The sequence below is a fragment of the Panthera onca genome, chromosome B4 (assembly GCF_046562875.1).
Source record: "Panthera onca isolate mPanOnc1 chromosome B4, mPanOnc1 haplotype 2, whole genome shotgun sequence".
Taxonomy (NCBI): domain Eukaryota; kingdom Metazoa; phylum Chordata; class Mammalia; order Carnivora; family Felidae; genus Panthera; species Panthera onca.
In genome coordinates, this window is record NC_138345.1 from 76,209,963 (window position 1) to 76,234,573 (window position 24,611).

The 24,611-nt window shown below is 52.8% G+C and overlaps 1 protein-coding gene across 7 annotated transcripts in view; it reads right to left on the bottom strand.

Annotated features, from left to right (window-relative positions):
* Positions 1–24,611, bottom strand: part of NCKAP5L (NCK associated protein 5 like) — a 32,694-nt gene that overhangs the window by 2,680 nt on the left and 5,403 nt on the right. The window contains exons 1-9 of one of the 7 annotated variants that reach the window (XM_060657695.2): positions 13,627–13,724; positions 12,952–13,364; positions 10,971–11,030; positions 9,736–9,864; positions 8,534–8,602; positions 8,371–8,409; positions 7,524–7,643; positions 4,769–4,882; positions 833–3,453 (exon numbers count right to left, since the gene is read on the bottom strand). In XM_060657695.2, coding sequence (XP_060513678.1) covers positions 833–3,453; positions 4,769–4,882; positions 7,524–7,643; positions 8,371–8,409; positions 8,534–8,602; positions 9,736–9,858 — 3,086 coding nt within the window. In that variant the 5' untranslated portion in view covers positions 9,859–9,864; positions 10,971–11,030; positions 12,952–13,364; positions 13,627–13,724. Of the gene's footprint in view, positions 1–832; positions 3,454–4,768; positions 4,883–7,523; positions 7,644–8,370; positions 8,410–8,533; positions 8,603–9,735; positions 10,950–10,970; positions 11,031–12,951; positions 13,365–13,626; positions 13,750–24,611 lie in introns of those variants that run through there. The other 6 variants (XM_060657694.2, XM_060657691.1, XM_060657696.2 and 3 more) reach the window with 6 other exon arrangements.

The window sequence follows — 24,611 nt, forward strand, 5'->3', positions numbered from 1 at the left end:
ATGGTGCCGGGCCTAGTGGAATACCCACTGACCCCTGCCCCTGGGATTGGGGACATATCCCTGGTGGTTGCCTCCATCAACTCCTCCTGATGCTGGGCACAGGCGGAGACCCTGGGGAAAACCTCAGAGAAACAGCAGGGGCTGGGGACACGAGACGACTTCCCCAAAGTTACACAAGGCCGAGCCTAGAGACCTCTGGACACTGTTTGCTAATAGATGGCAGACTGGTCACTTCCTGGTCCACACAGGACACATCTTGCCAGCCCCAGCTGAACTTGAGCACACTTGCTGTCCAAACTGCACCCCACCTGCACCCAACCCCTATGGACGTTCTGCCTCATCTGGCCCAGACGGAGCAATCCCAAGATGGGGTGTCCCCTTCTCTGAACCACAGCTCCTGCTGCTGAGCCTGTGGCAGGTGTCAATGGGCAAGACGGGAAGGGGACCCTCCTTGTTCTATAGGATAGAAAATCCCAGAGTAAGACCTTTATCAGCCCACAGTTAGGAACTAGCAGCCCCTTTAAGTACCACACGCAGGCAGCATTGGAGACAAATCTAGGGAAATGTGGACTGTGAACCCCTCTTAAATGGGCCCAGTGTGTCCCACATCAGACAGCCAGAGAGAAGGGGAGTGGGGGCACAGACCCCAGGCTTCTGATTCAAGACCCCATCTTTCCTCTGGGCCAGACCATGAACTCCCAGACACTTCGGCGGCATTTTACTTGACCTCCTACCCTTTTTGCTCTCAGGAAAAGCAGTTGCAACCCCAGGTGTGCCCATGGAAAAGCGCCCCCAGTCACTGAGCACCTGCTGACTGGTCCCAGGCCCTCACCTGTTGAGCAGCTGCTGCATGAAGGTGTCTGCGCCCTGGTACATGCCAGCCAGCTGGCCCTGCACCTGCCCCAGCCCCGTACTTGGTCCTGGCGCTGGCCCTCCGGCCCGGGGCCGGGCCCTGCTGCTCAGGTAGGCCTTCTCCTCCTCCAGTGCCCGGCGTAGGTCTTCCGCCTTAGCCATCAACTTGGAGATGTTGAGACTCTCCGCCTCCAGCTTCCGGGCTTCCATCTTGACTTCCTTCCGGAGTGGGGAGCCCCCACTGGCCCCCTCCTTGCTCTTGGCGGTCTCTGTGCGGCGGTTCAGCGCTGGCAGCTTGCTCTTCTTAAGGCCAAACCAGCTGGCGATGCTGCTGGTGTTGCGGTGCTTGGCCTCAGCGCCTGGCGCCCGCTCCTGGCCCTGGAGCCGCAGCACATTCTCCTCGATGCCCTTCATTACCTTCTCCTCGATGGCGGAGTGTGGGGCCCGCCCCTCAGGGCCTTGGCTTGGGTCAGCAGGGCTGGGTGCGGGGGACGTAGGCTGGGCGGTAGTGCTGCCACACTCTGCCCAAGGTGGGCCCTTGCTCTTGTCAGGCTTGGGGGGCTCCTTGGTAGTTGGTGGGGCCAGAGGTCGGGGTACCACCTTGGTGGGTGACTTGGAAGGCAGCTTTGTAGGACTGCCATGGGGGCTCTTATTGGGCTTGCCAAGGCTGGGGGCTGAGGTTGGCACTTTGGCAGGGGCACGGGGTACCTGGGGGCACAGGGCCCCTGCCAGCCGGCTCTTGGCCAACTCCACTTTGGTGAGGCAGCTCCTTGGTGAGACAGGCTCCAGGTCCACCCGGGCCCCCATGGAGTGGGAGGAGTAGACTCGGGCCCCGGGGTCCCCCAGGAGCCCAGGTTCTTGCTGCTTCAGGCTGTTTGTGCCTAAGGCCACTGCCCCCCGCAAGGCCCCCTTGGCGTCTGGCCCCTCGGGAGGCCTGGGGGCGGGGGGTGCCATGTCTCCAGCGCTCTCCCCTGACCTCCCTGCTCCCCGGGACTTCTCAGTGCCAGGCCTGGCTGGCACCCCGTTTTTCTCTGGCCCCTCAGGGCCAGTCTTCAGTTTCCCTAGGGCTGCCAGTCTGTCCCGCAGAGGTGTGTAGCCAGGATCCCCAGGTCGCCGCCCTGCCCCCTGGCTGGGCTTCTTGGATGAGCTGCCTGGGGTCCTGCGGCCAGGATGGGGAGACTCTGAGCCTGCTTTGTCCAAACTCTTCTCCTGGGCACTCCCATAGGAGCAGGATTCTGGGAGGCAAGGGCTAGGAGGAGCTCCAGGACTTCTGAGGACCTCAGGGGCCCGTGGCACCTCTAGAGTTAATTGTGGGTAGGTGGGTACCTGCAGTGGGGAAGGAGGTGGCTCTGGGGAAGGCCCCCTAAAGGTGCTCCGGGAAAGGTCCAGGATGTTCTCATAGCAGGGAGATACCACAGGTCCCGGGGACAGCGTGGTAGACAAGGCCGGCTGGGGAGGTCTCAACTGTGCAGAGTCCAGGGCCACGGAGCAGGGTGAAGGACTGGTAGGCAGGGCCTGTGCCCCCTCCGGGGACAGCTCTCCTCCACCCAGACCCCTGCGGGCCAGCAATGGGGAGGGGCTGCCGTCTGAGCCGCTGTTTCGACAGGGAATTCGGGAGTTCCGGGGAAGCTGGGGGCTGAGCTGGGGGCCTCCTGGGCTGGGCACCTTCTCCGAGGCTGGAGGCAACTTCAGAAACTTGAGACCTCTGGCTGGAGAGGGCAGAAGGGGTCCCTGGGCTTCCCCAGGAGAAGGGGGGCCAATTTGGAGCTTGCTTTTCACCTGAGATGAGGAGTAGGGGTGGCCAGGCCGAGAGCCCAGGGGGGCATCACCTGCACCCATGAACATGCTGAGGAAGGGGAGGGGCCCCTGGCCCTCTGAGGTAGCACCAAAGCCCGGCCTGTGGGCCTCTGGGGTACCCCCACCCCAAGCTGACTTGGGGAGGCCTTTGGACTTGGACAGCTGTGGGGGCCCCTGGTCTGGGGAAGATGGCTGCCCAGGACCTGGTTGGTCCCCACTGAGTGGGCCTGCAGCCCCGGCCAAGAAGGCCTGTAGGTAAGACTCTGTGTCCTCAAGGAGCTGGCCCAAGTTCAGCTGTTTGCGGGCCAGGGCCCCAAGCAGGGTGTCAGGGCTGGGTGCCTCGTTGGGGTCACCTGCCTCATCAGAGGAGGAAGAGGAACTGCTGCCTGGGGCACAGGGAGGCCCAGAGCCAGTGCCTTGGGCCTGGGAGGAGACTCTACTAGGGCCCCAGGGCCGCCCAGCACCCTCTTCCTCCCCTGGACCCCCCAAGAGGCGCTCCCAGTGTAGCAGGCCTCCCAGGCTACCAGGGCCTAGTAGCAAGTAGGGGGCCCAGGATGAGGGTTCAGGCTGGGGTGGGCCACACAGCTCGCCGTTGATGGGCTCTGGGGAGCCAGGACCCTCGCTTGGAGGCCGCCAAGGAGTGGCAGGTGAGCAAAGAAGCAAGGGGTCCGTCTCTTCCAGGGCTCTCAGCACCTCCAGGATCTGGGCTTTCTTTCGAAGGAAAGGGGACAGGGCATCCAGCGCTGGGGGCGGGGCGGCTGGGGGTCCTGGGCCTCCTGGCCGCAGCTGCTGCTCCCAACACACCTTCGGGGAGAAACGGCATGATGAGGAGGCCATGTGCAGGCCCAGGACCTGAGCTGGGAGTAACTGACTATGTCAGGGACAGAGCCGGCCTGGTTTTGTCTGAGTCGCAAAAGGAATTACTAGCTTCTCGGATGGGACAGCTCGGCTTCCTCCAGAGTCACTGAGCCCCGGTTACCCCAACTCTTCTTCCTGGTGTCCTTGGGGTTGGGTGGGTACCCCACCTCCCTTCCTGGTGATCCCAGCACCCCCCTCCTCCACCACTTCCCACCGCTGTTGGGGTCAGCAGGGTTGACACCCCTACAACCCTGATTATCTAGGTTTGCCCCAGGGGAGGGAGGCCTGTTTTGCAGGCTCCAGATAGAACACAGAAACTATAGAAGGGGATGTGTTGGGGCCGAGTCCTCAGTCAGTAACTGCAGGCAAGCCCAGGCCTTCTCAGGTCAGACAGCTGACCTGATCCCTGTGGAGAAGGCAACTGGGATAACTCTACTGCAAGCCCTTCCCTGTTTCTGCCCGGCTCCTTCTTGGACCCAGTCCACCTGGTGTCATGGTTAACTAGATAAGGCTCTGGAGCCAGACTGTGTCAGTTCAGGTCCCAGGTCTGCTGCTTCACTAGTCATATGAACTTCAGCAAGTTTCTTAACCTCTAAGCTTCACTGCATCACCTATAAAAGGGGATGGTCCCTATGATTAACCTTATAAAATAAATGAGACCAGGGATGCAAAATAATAAGTCCATAATAGTTCTAGACTTGAATAAATAAGTATGTATACAATTATAAATGTATGCCAAGGGGCACCTAGGTGACTCAGCTGGTTAAGCATCTGACTTCAGCTCAGGTTATGACCTTGTGGTTCACAAGTTCGAGCCCTGCATCAGGCTCTGTGCTGACGGTTCAGAGCCCGGAACCTGCTTCAGATTCTGTGTCTCCCTCACTCTCTGCCCCTCCCCCACTCACGTTCTGTTTCTATCTCAAAAATGAATAAACATTAAAAAAATTATAAACGTATGCCAAAAGTTATTAAAAAAAAAAAAAGATAAATGACATCCAGGTGTTCAGCACAGTGCCTGGCATAGGGTAAAAGCTCAGGAAATGTTAACTACAAGTCTTACTAACACCTAACTAACTTTGCTTGCAAGGCTAGCGACTGGCAGTGGGATTTTGTTCTTAGTATAAGGCTGACTGCTGAGGGCTCCTATCTGTGCCCCAGGAAGCAGCCCTTCCCCTGGAACTCCTTAGGAAACAGCAATGGAGTACCCACTGAAGAGTCTGCAGCCAGCGAAGCCCTCGACCACTGTGCCTGGATCTCCTACCTCTCTCTGTCCAGTACAGTGCCCCAGAGGCAGCGAGGTGGTCGGTCCCTCGACAGAGCTCAAGGAGGGAGAGGCTGGTGGCTCTGATGGAGGCTGGAGTGGGGTAAGTGGGATCTGCAGGGAGAGGCAGAGTTAGCATAGGGCCTTGTCTGTCCCAGGTCCTTACCCCCTCACGAAGTTAGGACTTCCCATCCAGGGTAGGAGAACATTCTTCCAAGTTTGCTCCTTCAGGGATGTCTCTTGACCTACAGTGTGGCTTTCACCACTGTCCCTATCACCTGGTCAGAGGAGCCTTGGGAGACGATGCACAGATAGAATGAAGAAGTGTGAGGCCTGGTGGCAGGGAGACGGAACTACTCTGGGGCTGTCGAGAAACCACAGGCAGTGGCAATGGCAATGGCAGGCCTAACCTCTGTGCCCATGGCGGCCCCAGGACCACTCTGCTTTTCTGCAGGACCTCCTCCTTGATTACAGAGAGGGCCAGCCTCGAAGCCCCTTTCCTGTTCTGACTGCCTGTGACCCTAGCATCACAAGGATGGCTGAGACTAATGGAAAAGCATTTGTCACTGGGTCCTAGAAAAGAGATGGCAGGAGTTATCATCTCTGTCCCCACCAACTGGTCTCTGAGGAGGACAAAGGTACTACTTAAACACAGGTTACTTCTCTCTCAGTCCCTGAAAATGTCATTTCCATCCCCTAGGCATCTCCACTAGACATGAGGCAGCTTAAAACTCCCGCTTCTGTGGCATCTCTGCTTCCCCTCTGGCCGGCGGGCTCCGGCCCAGATCCTTACTGCTGTGGCCTGGATGCTGCTAAGCATTTGTCTCCCTGACCCGGTTTGGTGCCTTTACAAATCTCTGACACATGAGGCAGCCTACAGTATTTTCTTCTTTTCATCCAAAGCATCTTTGTGCTCAAAGCCTCCGATTCCTGCTCACTGCCTAAGAAGACGAGTCTGGACTCCTCTGCCAGGGCCTGCAGGACCTTCCCCGATGCCACCTCTGGTTCTCACTCACTGCTCCTTCGTAGAGCCTTTGTTCCGGCCCAGCTGAACAGCTGCTGCTGCCTAGGCTTCCCTGTGCTTCCTTCCACAGGGTATCCCTTCTCTCAACCCCAACTGTACTTTTTTTTAAATCTCCTGTCCAGCAAGGCCCGGGTGCCATGTTACCTCCTTGAAGTCCCTTCTCTGCTGGCCTCTTTCCCCTCTGGGCTCCTGGACAGTACTGTCACACTCTGCTCTGTACTAAGGCTGTCTGTAAGCAGTCCCAGCCTTCAGGGTTTATGTGCTCTGCACAGGCCACACCCCTGTCCAGTTCCATACATGTGTCGGCAAAGGAGCTGCTCACAGCAAGAGCTTAATTAACATCTGCTCAGTGGAGCTTTCATGCTAGCAAAGCACAACTTGAGAGTGACACTGATAATGAAAAAGAGCTGCTGATTATTGACTACCACTATGGGCCAAACGCTATATATTATCTTATTTCATCCTTACGACGACGTGCAGTGTGGGCATCTCGAACCTCATTTATAAGACAAAAACTGGGGTTCAGAAAGTTAAGTAATTTGCCCAGGGTCACATAACTAAGAATTAGCTAAGTCAGGGACCCAATCCAAGTGTTTCTGAGGCCAAGGTTCATGCTCTTTCCATTATGTCATGTTACCGCTGGGGGAGATAGATCTATTGCCCCAAACCCCAAGAGGTCCCAGATTTCATTTAAGGAATCAGTGACTTAAGGATGACCTACACCTCTGTTATCACTGGTCACCGAGAAAGCTGTGGACAGGGTGAGCTTGGCCAGTGTGGTTTGGGTTCTGGGATCCCAGGGTGGACTCTGGAGCAGGGACAGAGGCTCCTAAAAGACCATGGTGATGAAAAGCCTCTGCCAGGGACCAGGCTTCTCAGGGAGCCGTGGGGCATCGTGCTCAGGGTGTGGGGGGCAAGGGCTGCCCGGTGTGCATCAGACGGATACACACAGAAGGTGCTTCTCTCCTTGTCAAGGTTGGGGGTGGGCTAGAGGTGTGCTGGCGCCCCTCACACCTGATGCTCACCTCGGGTCCCTGGAGCTGCTCCTGATCCTCCCAGTCCCACATCTCACCCCGGCCTTGGGGCTACTGACAGACCGACCCCGAGGGACATCTTAACTGAGTTCAGGATTCACCCCTAGTAGCCTTCTGCTTTTCCCGGGTAAGCCAGGTGCCAGGGCTAGAATCAGGGACTAGCAGTTGAGGACATGCCTGTGTGTCAGCGGGCGAGCACTCACAACCAGGCATGCGCACAGAATGACCCGTTTGAAGTGCCTTTCCTGACCTCTCTGTGACACTAAGCACGGGGTGCCTTACACCCAGCCCCACCCCTGCCCCTGGCCAAGAAGCAGCAAAGCAGTGGCCAAAGGGGCCCCCGGGGAGCTTGAAATCATTGCATTTTCAGCCTCCACCCATCTCCCCACATAGGGCAGGAACAAGCAAGAACCTTGTCTGTCAATAAGAAGGGATGCCATCCAATTGGGCGAGGAGCACCCGGGAGGCTGGGGAAAGCCAAGCATGAAGGGACTCAGGGAGTCTCCCCATGTCCCCATCTAAGGCTCAGATCTATCAGGCCAGATGGGCCTTTCCCAGATGGCTACAGCCCCCAGAATGGAGGGGAATGGCTGTGGCCTGCTTCTTCAGGTGCTGGGAGAAAAGAAGGTGATGATGGTAGGGCTGGGAGAGGCAGGAGCTGAGGTAGGAGGAGGGAAGGAGAATTGCTTGTGCCCACCTGGGGAAGGGAGCCTGTCGTCAGCTGGAGTTTCTGCTGGAACAGGGCGCTGAGCATCTGGTTCTGCCGTTCCAGGTCAAACACCCTCTTCTTCAGCTTGATGCACTCCTCCCGCAGGTCCTGCCACCGCCCAAGGAGGCCAGGGGAGGGTGGCGGGGAGAGGGCGAGTGGTATGAGCTCAGTCTCCTTCATCAGAGTGGCAGCACTCCTGCTGGGCATGCCCTGCCCCCACGGCCCCCTTCTATGGAGATCTGAGCCTGCCTGCCTATGTGTATAGCTGTCACATTGTCTGGGGATGGTAAACTCCCTAAAGTTTATCACCCTTGGTGGGAGGTAAATCCTATTCCCTTTGGCATCCTTCCCATCCCTGGAGCCAACCCCCTGCCTCTTAGAAACCACATCAAAGAAAGGCCCATATAAGGCAGAGGAAGACCTGGGGGTCAGAGTGGCTCATAAGTCAAGAAGTTCCCACAGTACTTGAGTAAACATTTAGGTGACACCTTGTGCTCACAATATTAACACTGCTGTCAGGGCCATCACAATCTGGAGAAAACAGCTCGGGCCAGGATAAGGGAAAGAGTCAAAGCCCAAATCAAAGTTACCATAGCTCAGAGACCTGGCCTTACCTAGCCCTCCTCTGCCTCCAGGTAGAACAGTATGGACCTGTCTGAGGTGGGGAGAGGGGGCTTTGTTGGAGGGTCAATAGGCCATTTCCACCAAGCTCCCTCCTCTAGCCCCTATCTGAGTAGGCTCAGGGGTGCCCAGGAAGGACTTCCCCTGCTGGACCCAGGGTCTCTTCCCAGGGCGTCTGGGCTTAGGGGTAAGAATGTCTCCCATGGCTGCTTACCTTTTGGTTTAGCAGCGCCTGTACCACGTGGTTGGCAACCTGGGGACAGAAAGCCCAATAGAGAGCCATCAGCCCATGAACCTCTGCCTGGAGCACTGACAACCCATGCTCCCCCCACCTCCCGATATCCCCCAGCATCAGTCCCAATGGAGACACGACAGACCTCATCTAGACAGCGCTCATAGGTCTCCCGCTGGTTTTCATTGGCCTGGGCAAGCGCCGAGTTCTCTGCCTACGGGAGGAAGAGGGCAAAAAAGGGCTATGGGATCATTTGTCTGCCAGGGAAAATTCCTTTTGGAGGAAAGAGAGACATGGAGACTACTAGCTACACCCCTGCCCCAGTTCTTGGCTCTGATTGGATTCTACCATGGGGAGGCCTACAGAGACAGACCATAGGCATTCAGGAAGGCAGAGCTAAGATGGCTGGGTTTCTGTAAACCCCAACCTCAGTCAGTGAGGTTGGAGGGGCCAGGGAGATACAGTGGCCAGGAGGACTTAAGCTGGGAGGTGTCAAAAGTAATACTTGGGGCGCCTGGGTGGCTCAGTTGGTTGAGCGTCTGACTCTTCATTTTGGCTCAGGTCATGATCTCATGGTTCACGGAGTTTGAGCCCCACGTCGGGTTTTGCACTTATAGCATGGAGCCTGCTTCGAATTCTCCCTCTCCCTCTCTCTCTGCCTCTCTCCTGCTTGCATGCTCTTTCTCTCTCTGAAAATAAATGAACTTAAAAAAAAAAAAGTAATCCTTATTTCCCTGGGGAGAGGGCAGAGGAGGCTGGAGAGAGGAGGGCAGGTTCTTAAGAATATGGCAAAGAGGGGTGCCTGGGGTGGCTCAGTCAGTTGAGCGTCTGACTTCAGTTTGTGAGCTGGAGTCCTGCATCAGGCTCGCTGCTGTCACCGAGAAGCCCATTTCCCATCTTCTGTTCCCCTCTCTCTCTGCCCCTCCTCTGCTCACGCTCTCTCTCTCAAAAATAAATAAACATTAAAAAAAAAAAAAGAAAAAAAGAATTGGCAAAAAGCCTAGTTTAGGGATCCGTGTCCTTGTCGTTCAACTCCTGAGCCCCAGGTCATCTAAATCCTTCTTCCTGTGGGCTCTGTGACCATGCCTTTCCTAGATCAGCATGGGCATAAAAGCGGGGAAGAAAGGGGTAAAGAGGAGAGACGTGTGGGGGTTGGGATAGGCCCACCCCGGTGCATGCCTCCTGTTCCAAGCTGGCCCCAGGTTGGAGAGTTCAGAGCAAAGAAAGGGCTTCTCAGAGGAGCTCTGCTCCAGCCTGGCGAGGCTCCACATCCACATCCACAAAGCCCACCCAAGCTCCCCAGGGTCCTGGCCAGCACCGCCGCCCCCATGCCGCCCGGTGCCCCACCTCCAGCTCCCGCAGCCGGTGCAGGAGCTCCTGGCAGGTGCCCGTCTCCGTGCCGCCATCACCACCCTCTCCCGGCCTCGGCTTTCCAGGACTCGTGGCTGGCTGCTCCATGGCGTCCGACATCGGGCCCTGGGAACAAGTGAAGGAAGCCCTGGCGGCTCCTCCAGGGCACAGGGAGGAGGTGAGTGGAGGAGGAGGACAAAGACAAAACTTGTCAGTATTCTCGGAGTTTAGTGTGACTGATGTGCCACGGATACTGTAACAACTCAGGGTCTGACTCAGGCTCTTCTGGTCACGGGACAGACGGATGCACAGACACACTCTTCCCATTTTAAGAACGGGGACCACTGTTTTACAACCCCTGCAACTGCGCTCAGCTCAGCCTACCACAGGTCACACAGATGTTGGCCAACTGCCAAGAGACCGGGATTCTCGGCTGAGATGGGCCTTGAACTGTATCTTCCTGGGCACGGTGGTGGGAGGTGGCCTGCAAGCCTCACAAGCTCCCTGCTCCCCGAGAGGCCCCACTGCGCATGCCCTTCCCTCTGCAGGGTCTCCTGACCCCTCCCTGCTTTCCACTTGGCCAGCTCCTTTCTACTCATACTTCAGGGCCCCCACTCCAAGGCCGTGCCAGGCACCCTTCCTACACAGTTCTGTAACCGCCTCCCCGAGACTGTCAACCCCATGAGGGCAGGGGCTCTACATTCACTTTACTGCCCAGGTCCCCACTTGTTGGTGTGGAAGCTGGCATGTAAGAGACAGAATGATGACTACACAGATGAGTTTGTCACTGCCTGAACACAACACAGCCAGGGTTCTGTCCCGTGTCGTGTTATGTGCCTCCCCCACTCCCAGCTACTGCCATGGTTACTGGCTTTAGCTGATGAGTCTTCATCTGCCCTTTGAGTTTCAATTTCTCTACTAGAGGAAAGTACTCGTTTCTTTCTTTTGCACCCATATTGTAGAAATTTCCCGTAGATGGGAAACCCTTCCTAAAAGTCTGGGGGCCCCAGTCCACCAGTGACTACTGGCCTCTTTGACCCCCCTGCAGAGCTGAGTTAAGCACTTTCAGCCTAAGGAAGAGAGGAAGGAGTCCTTTAACAGCTCTCCAACCCCACATCTGATTGGTACCCCCGACCCCATCCTCTGCTGTAGGGCACTGGGGATGCCTCTCCCGCCCCCCATCGTCCTCCTCCAGTCCCCCCAGCAGCATGCACAGGCTCAAAGCCCCTCACCTGTCTCTGCCTCCTCACCCAGGCTGGCACACACTCTAGAAGCCAGAATGGTCACCTCGGCTGTTGAGAAGGAGGGAGACGATGTTAGCCATGCAAGCCACAAGCATTTATTCGGCTCCTGCCGTGTACCAGGCACTGGGCCATAGGGGTGAACAAGCCAGAGAGAGCTCTGCCTCTATGAAGCTTCCATTCCACTGGGAGAGGCACATAGTATACAGATAAACCAATGAACGCACATCGGGTCCCAACAAGGCACTGACAGGTGACACCGAAGCAGAGACCTCAGTGGAGTCCAGAGGAAACCCTGGAATGGGAAGAGCATTCCAGACACAGAAAAGAGTCAGCGCGAAGGTCCCCGGCTTTCAGCCAGAAATCACTCAGATGAGAAATAGGAGGGAACAGCAACACATGACGCTTTGGGGCCCTTCCACAACACACATCGTCTTCTTTAATCCCCACAGCCACAAAAGGAATTGAATGTTATTGTCAACACCTGTATTCGAGCTAAGGAAACCAAAGGGCAGGAGTTACGCTCACATACACCGCGTGTACCCTGCGTGCTGAGCAGTGTGTTGGCACTTTCTCATGCACTCCTACATCTGATTCTCCTAACAACTTTATGGGGAGCGGGGGTACCGGCCTGGGTTGAGGAAGCAGTTACTGGAGGCAAAGGATGCTGCCCAAGACATAAACGCCGGTTCACAACACACACTGGACAGGCCTCCTTTTCCTCCTTCCCATGAGGCCTCTCTGTACACCCACAAGTTGTACCGTAAGCTCCTTGTATTCTGTAAGCTCCATACAGTCCCAGGGCTCCTGGAGCTTTGCACATGGACGGATCCGGGTTAGAATCCTGACTCTACAAACTCTGTTTCCTCACCTATAAAATGGGCGTAAGAATACTTAGCCCACGTGGTTGCTGGAGGATGAAATGAGATCATGTATAAAGAGTATCTTGCATGAACTCGGTAAATGGAGGATTTTCATGATCACATCCTGACAGAGACAGGATGCAAAGTCCTGCCTCACAGCCTGCTGCTACTGTCTGTTCACCTGTAAGGGACTCTGAGTCCCAGGCTCCTCCCTGTGGGGTCGGGGCAGTAGGGGCATCCAGAGATCTGAGAGTGCGGCCCCAGCCTGGCTGCACTCAGGGCCCTCTTCCTCCCCAACCCCTCCCCACCCTAGAGGGAGAAAGGGGCAACTGCAAAAGGAGAGAACCATTTCTTTGCAAGTAAGAGACAGTGTGTGCCCGTGTTTATGTGACACTGGGAAAGGGGGCTTCTGGAAACTGCAGGAAAAGGAAAAACTTGTAACACTTATTTTTAAACATTCCACAACAATCTAAAGTCCTTTGTTATTTTAACATCATAAAAAATGTATCAAGTAGAACTTCATTCGCCTCATGACATTATCGTGTTTGATATTTTTAGAAATGGACAGGCTTGGAAAAAAATGAAAAAAATTCAGGAAATATCCTCCCCTTCCCACACACATAAATAGGGGCTAAAACCAAAAAAGGCCTCAGGTTACCTCCGCCATTCGAGTTCCACCCTTCCCCCAGCACGGCTCCGATCCTTTGAGTCAGAGGCTCCCACTGTCCCCACGGTTTCCTCGCCTTCCCTCAATCCCCTCACCATTTCTTCCCTGCAGACGCTCCCCGGGAATAGTGGGGTTGGGGTTGCAGAAGGAGTGCTGGGGGATGGGAGAGACAAAGTTGGGAGGGCGAAGGAAAGGAGTGGGGTGAACAGGCCAGTGTCCAGGGGCCAGAAAGGGAGAGAGCTAAAGCTGAGAAGAGCCGGAGTCTTTGTGCTCCCAACACAACAGCAAAAACCAAACTCAGGGTGGAAGACGGTTTAGGAGAATCTCTCTTCCTAAAACAACAAAAGTAAAAACACATCCATGAGGCCCAGATCGTGGGGACTGGCAGTGGATTATGTATGTGGTTTTATGTGTGTTGAGGAGGGTGGGGACCCAAACACACCACAGAGCTGACCGCTGCCACTCTCTCAAGCTGAGCCTCTGTGGATCCCAGAGCAGGGAGGCCTGAGTCCCACCGCGACCTCGAGGAGACCCTCCAAGTGATGAGCCACCCAAAAGCAACAGCTCTGTCACGCGCGTCTGTCTCTGGATCCCCAGCTGGGCTTAGGAGAGGCTCCGGAAATGAAGGCAGACCGTGACTCAACCTCGCTTTGGGGAGAAGTTTTCTGCCCTCAGTCGAGGTGGTCTGGCCAACTCAGGCCCAGAGGCCTTCTCTTCATCTGCAGGGCCACAAGCAGAGGGCAGGAAGCTGTCAGCTCGGATCGCTATGGAGTCACAGGGAAGAGGTCGACACTTAAACTTGGCGCCAGGAGCAGAGCGTGCTGTGAGCAGGACCCCAGTTTAAATTCAAGATTCCTATGGTGAAAAGAAAACTTCCTGCAGCCTCACTCTCCACTAGGGAATCGAGAGAGTACCACCTCCAGCTCCCAATCTGAGCCTAATTAGGAATCTGGCCCTTCAGAGTCTGGGTTTTCAGCCTCAATCTCATGGGAAGAAAACCAACCCAGACTGGCTCCCCAGTAGCTCCCCCTGCTGGGTGTCAGTGGGGGCCCCTCTCCCAGGGGCTGCACCCCCACCCCCTCCCCATCCTCCCTCAGGCCCCACAACTCCTACTCACAGCTTCTGTGCTCAGCTCTACCCCCCGGCCTGGAAAACCCCCAATCTGGGTGCTTCAGGGTGGCCCTGGTTTCAAACATTCCTCCGGTGGTCCCACGACACGCCTGGATGTTGGATGTTGGGTCTGGAACACATGATGCCGGCCATGCTGGGTAGAGATGGAGCTGCAGGAGGTGGGAGCTCCAACTCGAACTGGAGGCTTCTCCCGCCAGAACTGCCAACGGGTGGCCCCGCCCCCCACAAAGGCCTGATTCAGAGGGAGGTGACCTCAGTGCCGCTGAGGGGAGGGAGGAAGGGGAAGGGAGGAAGACCAGAGCTGGGGCAGTAAGCAGCAGCCAGGGACAGGGAGGGGGAGCAGCTGCTCAAGGGGGTCTGGGTAACCTGGGGACACAGCTGGTTCAGCCCAATCACCGAGCAAATCTGGGTGACACGATCTCTTTGGCCTAGTCACAGGGCCCAGAAGAGAGCGGACTGTCCGGGCCTTTCAATCAGACAGATCAAAGGAGTAAGGATTGCAGTGCCCACCCTCTCCCCAGCCGGGGCACAGACCCCTCCCTGCCCTCCAAGGCCAGGCCTGGGAGGAAGAGACTAGAGAGGTGGCAGCAAGCCTGACTTCCATGCTCCCTCACCCTGGCCCTCAGCCAAGGGCTTTGGGCCCCAGTGAGCCCCTCACTCACCAGCTGTTCCCCCCAGAGTCCTTTAGGGAGAGAAGCCAGGGACCAGGGGGTGGGGGAGAGGGGGCAGCTGTGGGAAGGCAGAGATGGAGAAGCTCACTTTAATAACAGAATCATCCGTAACAACAACCGTTTCCCCCCCCCCCCCCCGCTCCCCCCCATCCCCCAGCTGCTTTCTGGAATCCCCGTCACACCCAAGAGTCCACTTGTAAACAGCAACTTCTGCACCCACAGCAAACACTCCTTTCCAGACAGTATCAGCCCTGGGTCGGGGAGGGATAGAGGGACTGAGGCCCCAGGGCATTCCTGGCCTGAAAGCAGCCACCTTAATCCCTGCCCAAAGCATCTTTCAGCCCTAAGAATTCCAACTGGTCTCCTCCCCCCTCATGGAAAGAGGACAGACAAGAATTTCCTTCCCTCCTCCCGACAACTGGCCCCAAGACACAATAGCCCTACTGAGAGGCTTGTGTCCATGGGGAAGGGGCCCCCAGCATCTCCTTCCAACTTCCTCTTCACAAGAGGACTTTGGATGCAAGAGCTTCCATCCCATGGTGTGGGTTCTTTCTTCCTTCCTTTCTTTCTTTCGTAAGTTCATTTATTTATTTTGAGAGAGAGAGAAAGCACGAGCAGAGGAGGGGCAGAGAGAGGAGACAGCAAGAATCCCAAGCAGGCTCCGCACTGCCAGCGCAGATTCTGACACAGGGCTCGAACTCATGAACCTAAAGATCATGACCTGAGCTGAAGTCAGAGGCTTAACCAACTGAGCCACCCAGGCGCCCGTGGGTTCTTTCTAACCTCGGTCTCCTGCCCTCCAGGCAGGCTGGAGGAAGGGCAGTTGAGCCCCAAAGTCTTAGACTTCAACACCCCTTACCTCTCTTCTCCTAGTTCCTTCATGCTCCCTGCCCACAGCATAACCCAACAACAACAAAAAGCAGCTGCTGGGGGTAGGCAGAGGAAAGGGGCTCAGACACAGACACAAAGTGTTTATTTATAGGGCCACATGGCCAGGGGCTCTGTGGCCCAGAAGCCTAGTCCCCACTCCCGAAAGCCCAGCCGGACCCATCTTAGCCAAAAGGCAGAAGATTTAGAGTCTAGTCCCAGCACTGCAATTTACTTGCTGTGTGACTTTAGGGAAATCACTTTAGTCTCTCACAAGTTCCTTTACGCCAAGTGGAAGCTGTTCTAGAACCATGTTCTCAAAATGCGGTCCAGGGGCCCTGATGTTCTTCCAAGGAATCCACGGAATCAAAACTATTTTCATAATACTACTAAGACACTATACTACATTACTCTCATGTAGACACTATATTAATGTACATTAATGTAGATACTACACTAACTCTCATTCTCTGAGTATACAGTGGCATTTTCCAGAGACTATGTGTTATGTGATATCACAACAGACTGAATACAGAAGCAGATATGAGAATCCAGCTGCTTTTTATTGTCAGACGTGACAGATATGCCAGAATGAAGAACAATGCCATTCTTTTCACTATTTTTTTGCTTTGGAAAATATACAGTTACTTAAAATATGTCAACATGTAATGGGTTTATTATTATTATTTTAACTTAATTAGATGTTGAAAACTCTCAGTACTAATTTACATGACAGTAAATGTCAATAGGTATACCCCATATAAACCTCAACCAACTGAGCCACCCAGGCGCCCCTGATTGCACACTTTAAATAGGTGAGTCATATGGGATGTGAACTATGTCTCACAACTTAAAAAGGGGCACCTGGTGGGCGCCTGGTGGCTCAGTCGGTTGAGCTTCCGACTTCGGCTCAGGTCACGATCTCGCGGTCTGTGAGTTCGAGCCCCGCGTCGGGCTCTGTGCTGACAGCTCGGAGCCTGGAGCCTGCTTTGGATTCTGTGTCTCCCTCGCTCTCTGCCCCTTCCCCACTCATGTTCTGTCTCAGAAATAAACATTAAAAAAAAAGATTTGTTTAAAAAAAGGGCACCTGGGTGGCTTGGTCAGTTAAGCATCCAACTCCTGATACTGGCTCAGGTCATGATCTTTGGGGGTCCTCACATTTTTAGAGGTTGGAGGGGTCCTCAGGTCAAAACAGCCTGAGAGTCACTTTTCTTTTTTGTTTTTAATTTTTTTTTTAATGTTTATTTTTGAGAGACAGAGCACGAGCGGGGGAGGAAGAGAGAGAGAGGGAGACACAGAATCCGAAGCAAGTTTCAGGCTCTGAGCTGTCAGCACAGAGCCCGACGCGGGGCTCAAACTCATGAACCGTGAGATCATGACCTGAGCCGAAGTCGGACGCTTAACCGACTGAGCCACCCAGGTGCCCCAAGAATCACTTTTCTAGAAGTGTTTTCCGACAGAACTTTCTGTGATGATGAAATGTTTACTCTGTACTGTCCAATATGGTAGCCACTGGCTGTATGTAGCTATTGGGCACCCGACATGTAGCTAGTTCAATTGAGTAACTGCATTTTACGTTTGAATTACCACATGCAGCTACTTTACCCGATGGTAGAGTTCTAGAAGATCGCCAGGATTCCCTGACTTGAGCCTTCTGGGCCAATGCTTTCTTTCCACACAGAGTCTAGAGGATGGGGTAGCACAGGACTTGACCCTCACTCCTGTCCCCAGGCTTTTGCTTACGTTATTTCTTATCCTCTCCTCACCAAAGGAAAGCCGTCCCAGCCAGATCGCCGCCAGTCCTGCCTGGCACTCCTACCCCAGTTCCCTGTTAGATCTGCAGTATATAGGGCTTCACGCCTACTCCACTCCCTCAGTCGCCTGCCCTATCACCTGCCCTGGTTTCCCCAGAGGGTCAAAATCAGCAGAGGGAAAACCCCTCAGATCTCTTGCCACCCGGCCCCTCGGAACCCTCCCACCTCCTCATCTCCTCCCGTTGACAACAGAGGGTCTGTCATCTTCCCAGGGAAGGTCAGGCCTTCCTGCCCCGGCCTATCCCCATTTAGGTCTTGAGTATTTACCTCCTGAAGAGACCCTTCCCACCCGCCTTTAAAACTTCTGAGGCTGTCTTTCATCTGAAAAATAATCTTGCCCGACATTTCTAGACGCTGCCCTCTTCTGCCTTCCACAACCAAACTTCTCAAAACAAAAACAAAAACAAAAACAAAAACAACAAAAAAACCCCTCCTCACGTCTTACTCCTTCCTCAGCCTGGTCCAATGTCAGCAGTAACTGCCACACTGCTAAATCCATACAATATTTTCCCATCCCCGTTGCCTTCTCAGGCACAAGTGCCTCTAGTGGCCACTTCCTCATAGACTTTTTTTTTAAGGTTAAAAAAAATGTTTATTTTGAGAGAGACAGAGAGAGAATGTGCAAGTAGGGGAGGGGCAGAGGGAGAGAGAGAATCCCAAGCAGGCTCCATGCTGTCAGCACAGAGACTAACCCAGGGCTTGATCTTGTGAACTGTGAGATCATGATCTGAGCCAGTATCAGGAGTTGGATGCTTAACTGACCAAGCCACCCAGGCGCCATTTTTTTAAACAAATTTTTTTTTAAATGTTTATTTCTGAGACAGAGCATGAGCGGGGGAGGGGCAGAGAGCGAGGGAGACACAGAATCCGAAGCAGGCTCCAGGCTCCGAGCTGTCAGCACAGAGCCTGACGCGGGGCTCGAACTCACAGACCGCGAGATCGTGACCTGAGCCGAAGTCGGAAGCTCAACCGACTGAGCCACCCAGGCGCCCCACCAGGTGCCCCTTTTTAAGTTGTGAGACATAGTTCACATCCCATATGACTCACCTATTTAAAGTGTGCAATCAGGGGCGCCTGGGTGGCTCAGTCGGTTGAGCGTCCAACTTCGGCTCAGGTCACGATCTCGTGGTCTGTGAGTTCGAGCCCCGCGTCGGGCTCTGTGCTGACAGCTCGGAGCCTGGAGCCTGCTTCGGATTCTGTGTCTCCCTCTCTCTCTGACCCTCCCCCGTTCATGCTCTGTCTCTCTCTGTCTCAAAAATAAATAATAAAACATTAAAAAAATTAAAAAAAAAATAAAGTGTGCAATTAATGGTTCGTAGTGTAATCACAGATATATGCAACTGTGACAACTTCAGAATGTTTTCATTACCCTTTAATTAGCATCCCCTCACCCTCAACCCTAGGCAACCAGTAATCTATTTTCTGTCTCTATAGATCACCCTATTCTGGACATTTCATATGAATGGAATCGTAGTAGAGGTCGTCTTTGTGAACGGCTTCTTTCACTTAGCACGTTTTCAAGGTTCATCCACGTCGAAGCACATATCAGTACTACACTCCTTTTTCATGACCAAATAATATTCCATGGTATGAATACGCTATCAGTTGTTCATCCATTCATCTGTTGATGGACGTTTGGGCTGTTTCCACTTTTTGGCTGTCCCAAATAATGCTGCTATGAGCATCTATGTGCAAGTTTTCATGTGGATTTATGTTTTTATCTCCCTTGGGTATATACCTAGGAGTGGGCCTGCTGGATCCTACGGTAACTTTAGGTTTACCTTTTGGAGGAACTACCAAGCTGTTTTCCAAGCTGAATGCACCATTTTACAGTCCGGCCAACAGTGTACAAGTGTTTCTCCGTTGCTCCATGTCCTCACTGCTTGTTATTGTCTGATTTCCTGGTTTTAGTCACCCTAGCAAGTGTGATACGGTATCTCATTCTGGTTTTGATTTTTAGTTCCCCAGTTAGTGATTTTGAGCATCTTTTCATGTGCTTATTGGCCATCTGTGTATCTTCCCTGGAAGAATGTCCATTCAGATCCTTGTTCATTCTTAATTAGATTATATGGGGTTTTTAAATTTATTATTATTATCATCATTTTAAATGTTTATTTATTTTGAGAGAGAGAAAGAGAGCTGGGGAGGGGCAGAGAGAGAGAACCCCAAGCAGGCTCTGCACTGTCAGCGCAGAGCCTGATGCAGGGCTCGAATTTATGTACCCGTGAGATGGTGACCTGAGCCAAAATCAAGAGTTGGACACTTAACCGACTGAGCCACCCAGGTGCCCCAATTATGTTTTTTTTTTAATTGAGTTGTATTCAAAATATATATAAAAAATCCTCACAAGTCTCTTATATATTATTTGCAAGTATTTTCTCCCATTCTATAGCTTGTCTTTGATGGTGACCACTTTCTCCTGGATGACTTTTCCCTTTTTTACGATGCTCCTCCCTGCCCTTGCCCCAGCCATCTTGCACCTCTACTTCTGTGTGTATTTTAAAACTTAGCATGGTTTTGTAGGGTTGTGTATACACACACACACACACACACACACACACACACACACTTAAAAAAAAATAGACATAGCACCATGTTCTTCTCACTGTTCTATACCTTTCTTTAGAAAAACAATTAAAAAAAAACAAACAAACACCAAACCACAGACTTTATTTGGCTTTTACCAGTTTTTCCACTGATGTCCACTCCACTGATGTTTTCTAATCCAACATCTAATCTAGGATCCCACACTGTATTTAATCACCAAATCTCCTTATTCTCCTATGATTCATGATAGTTCCTCAGTCTTTGTCTTTCATGACCTTGACATTTTGGAAGGGAAGGGAATGGATCAGGTCAGTATTTTAGAGAACGTTCCCTTATTGGGGTTTGGTTGATGTTTTCTCCAGTTAGACTGAGGTTCTGAATTTTTAGAAGGAATACCATAGAGGGTGCCCTTCTCAGTGCATTGTATCAGGGGTATAATGTTGCGACATCTTATGACTGGTGAGGTTAACCTTGACCACCTGGTTAGACGGTATCTGCTAGTGGGTTTATCCACTGTAAAGTTACTATTTTTCCTTTTGTAATTAGTAACCAGTTTGGGGGGCAATACTTATTGACCATGCAAACACCCTGTTTCTTCTTAAATTCTCACCCACTAACTTTAGGATTCATCAGTGGATCTTGCTCACAGCAATTGCTATAGCATTCTAATGATAATTTGATTGCCTTCATTCCTTACACATTTATTAATGAGAAGTTTTCTATAAGGAAAAGCCGTCCCTTCACTGCCACTGATTTACTTAATTACATATTTATATTAGCACAAACTCATGGATATTTTATTCTTTGGATTATAATCCAATAGTATCATCATTTAATTCATTGCTTAAATTCCAGCCTTGATCATGGAGAACTCTTTCAGGCTGGCTCCTGTATCCTTTCAACATGCCCCCATATAAAGAAAATGTATTTACTTAAAAAAAAAATTTTTTTTAACATTTATTCATTTTTGAGAGAAAGAGAGAGAGAGTGTGAGTGAGGGAAGGGCAGCAAGAGAGGGAGACAGACAGAATCCGAAGCAGGCTCCAGGCTCTGAGCTGTCAGCATAGAGCCCGATGTGGAGCTCGAACACATGAACCGTGGGATCACGGCCTGAGCCGAAGTCGGACGCTCAACTGACTGAGCCATTCAGGCACCCCGAAAATGTATTTACTTTTTAACATCTGCTTACTTTCTGGCACCATAAAATGTTCCAGACTTATCTTATATTTTCCCTGCCACAATCACTTTTCCAAGAAGCTCCACCAGAGCAATCATCTTTCTAAAACTGTAAGTCTAATTGTGTCCCTCCTGCCTCAAATCTTCCCATGACCTCTGAGTGCCTCGGGGACAGACCAAAGCCCTCGGCACAGTCCTGGAAGCCCTGCCCTGGCTCCAGAGCAATTCTCCTGAAAAGCTGTCCTGAACTGATGCTGCCCACATTGATCTGTCTTCTTGAAGTGCCTCCTGCAGGACCAAATGTACTGTGTCCTCTTCTCTAGTCCTCCCCTATGAGGAAGACGGGACTTCCCGGGCTATCAGAAGGGGAGCTCCCCGAGGAGCCCTGCCTACATAATTGTACCCCCACTTGCTGCCAGTGCACTGCTTCTGTCCACGAGGCCCTGAACCTGGTGATCTCCTTTCATTCCAGACAGAATAAGACCAGAAAGAAGAGATGGTGGGCTCATCAGGGTCTCTTCAAGACCCCCAACTGTGCCCCATCCAAATGGCTCTGAGGGCCCATATGACAAACCATGCTGAGAGGTGAGGAAGGGACGGTTTCAGATTTGTCCCTATCCAAGCCCTCAACCCACTCCCAAGCCTCAGTGGTTCCCTCTGGCAAACGGGACTAATCTATTTATTTTGAGGATATTTCCAAACAGATCACTCAGTGGGAGTCACAACACTGGGTACTGGGGGGCCACTCAGAGAAGGATCAGTTCTTCTCACCTCTTGGGGCTTGCAGTCTGTTGGGGGACATAAGACATGTAGGTGATAGCTGTACTGTGAAGGAAGTCCCACGAGAGAATTTTTTTTTTTTTGAGAACTTTAAAAACCAGGAGAGAAATATTGAGCTGCAGTTGAAACAGTTTTTTCAGAACTCAAGGCATCAAGTGAAGTGGGACTTTATAGACCCGTAGGGTTTAGGGACAAGGGAACGGCAAGGGGGTCATTCTAGGCAAAAGGCAGGCATGAACAGAAGGCGGCAGAAATCTGTGGGTGTGTACGGAAACAGAATGACTCAGTGCAGCTGGACTGAAGGGCATTTGAAGGTGAGTGTTTCCTGGTCCCCTGGCCCATGCCAGTTACTAACTCCTCTCCTATCTCCTGACCCAACAGCAGAGTCAGCATATTTTCAACACCCTGGGTGTAACCAGAGACACGTGCTGGGTCCCACAGGAAGAGCTGAGGCAGAGAGGCTCCTGGAGGCAGCAGTAGAGGCGACTGCTGAGTTGACTACTGGTACATCAGAGATCTGCTCTCAGGTCCAAGAGGAAAAGGGCCTGGGAGGCTGCATAGCCTGATGGCTCTCAGGCTGCACCTGCAGGCTCTACCCTCCCAGCCCCCAGGGCTGACCCCCCCAGCTTCCTCTCTTGGCCTCTTTCTTCAAAGGGAACAGGCTTTGGCCAGCCAAATGCCTTCCACGTCCAGGCGGCTTCAGTGTTGACTTCGTGGTTGCCATTTGGCCAGAGCGCGGAGGTGACCTCCTAAGCTACCAGCTCTGGCAAGAAGAAAGCAGCCTTCCTTGGGAACAAAAGTAGCTCTGGCACACTCACAAACCCTCACTCTCTGCTCTTATTTGTGCCCACAAATGGGAGTGAGACTTCCTGGATTCCGGTTCTGGCTCAGCCACACTAAATGACCCTGGGTGAAGCCTAGAACCCTTCTGGGACTCAGTTTTCCTATCTGTAAAATGGGATGAATTCTCTGACTTCTCTCCTCCTGCAGGACATAGAAGGATGAGATCATGTCTGGAAAGGGATTGCAGCTGAGAAGACAGGTCCCCTCATGTGGGGTAGGGGGTTGAAGGTGAGGAGCTTGGCAGGGCTTTTAGGAGAAGCCCTTGGCTTTGATTCTGCCTTCCTCCCACAGGGCCCACAGGCTTCTCAGGAAAGCAGGGGGTGGGGGGCGGGGAGTGGGGAGAGGAAGGGACAGCAAAGCCAAGAGCTTTAGCCTTCTTCTAGTCCCAGGGACAGGAAGTGAGGTGCCGTCTAGAGAGGAAGTGAGAAGCAAACACCCCCCAACTTCCCCTCAGCCTGCAGTGGAAAGGAAGGTTCCAGCTTCAGCAGCCTGCAGGCCCAGAGCTGGGGACAGAAGGCGGTGGGGTGGGGGTGGGGAGGAGGCCTTATCCATGCCATCTGACAGAGAAAGGGGTTTCTTGTTTTGGACATAATAAAAGTCAAGGGGCCCAGGACATCCCGCAGACTGGGAAAGAGGTCAAGCTGAAAAACCCAGCCTTCCAGGTCACGTGGCACCACATCGCAGTCCTGGGCCCAGACCCTTGCTCCCAGCTTCATACTGTGCCATACCATGTGCCCCGCCCCCCTCGGCAACACATGCACACTCCCACACACACCAAGGTGGACCAGGTCCTCTGATTACTGGTTCTTACAATATATGCCCTTTCCTTAGCACAACACTAGCACATGGTAACTGCTGGACAGAGCTTGAGAATTCCTCAGAGGCTGGTTTTGGCCTACACCTTGGCATCTGAATGAAGTTTAGTATATGAAGCTGAACAAACCCTGCTAATGGCCTGGGGCCAACTGGGGGGGCCCTGGGTGGGTGGTAAAGATCAGAAACCAGAGACCTGACAGAGATGGAAGGAAAAAACCCATGCACACTCAGATATTGCCAACAGGTACCAGATGAAGCAATATATGCTATCTGCTGTCTTTTGGGTAAGGGAAAAAACCCAAGAATACGCATTACATTCGTTTTGTGTATTCTTTTTTAAGTTTAATTTTTATTTTGAGAGAGAGAGAGAGAGAGAGAGAGAGAATGAGCAAGGGAGAGAATGAGCGGGGGAGGGAGAGAACAAGAGAGAGGGAGAGAGAGAGAATTCCAAAAAAGCTCTACGCTGAGCATGACATGGGGCTCAATCCCACAACCATGAGATCACGACCTGAGCTGAAAGTTAAGAGTCAGTTGCTTAACCAAATGAGCCACCCAGGTGCCCCTGCGTAAAGACATTCTTGAGGGCTATGTAAAAAATAAGTGATTATCTGTAGAGGAAAAGAGGGTGGAGGTGGGAGCACAATTTCTCAACGTATACCTTTTTGTACCATTTTGATTTTTGGACTATGTTAAAAATATGTCTAATGAAAAACTGCAATACAAAACTTAAAAAAAAAAAAAGAAGGTATAACCACTTTCCCAAGTGATTTCTTTTTTTTTTTTTTTAACTTTTTTAATGCTTATTTATTTTTAAGGCAGAGAGAGTGTGAGCAGGGGAGGGGCAGAGAAAGAGGGGGATACAGAATCGGAAACAGGCTCCAGGCTCTGAGCTGTCAGCACAGAGCCTGACACGGGGCTCGAACTCATGAACTGCGAGATCACGATCTGAGCCGAAGTTGGATGGTTAACCAACTGAGCTACCTACATGCCCCTCCCAGGTGATTTCTAAAGCTCATCCCAGCTGGGGATTATTAGAATGGGGAATATGGGGATATTCCCGTATTAGAAGTAGGGACCAGGTCCCTGGGACAAGGGAGTGGTGAGGAGATCTGGCTAGATGAGGCCAAAGGACACCAGTCTTCACTCCCTTTCTTCACTGAGCTAGGAGACAGGCCCTTTCACACCCAGGCTGTGGTGCAGCATGGTAGCACCAAACTATTCAGAAGGTGGTCAGGGCCGCCTCCTCCTGGGTTCATTCTAGATCGCACAGGGCAGAGGCAAAGGTGGGAGGTTGGGCAAGGGGAGAGTTTGGGGCAGATGGGAGTACACTGGGGTAAATGACACCCGGGAGTACCTACGGCTGCTGCGGACAGGTTCTGGGGGTGTCTCAACAGGTCCTCCCATAAAAGGACCACCTGCAGCCCCCACATCAAGTCAGCTAGGGGTAAAATGAATCA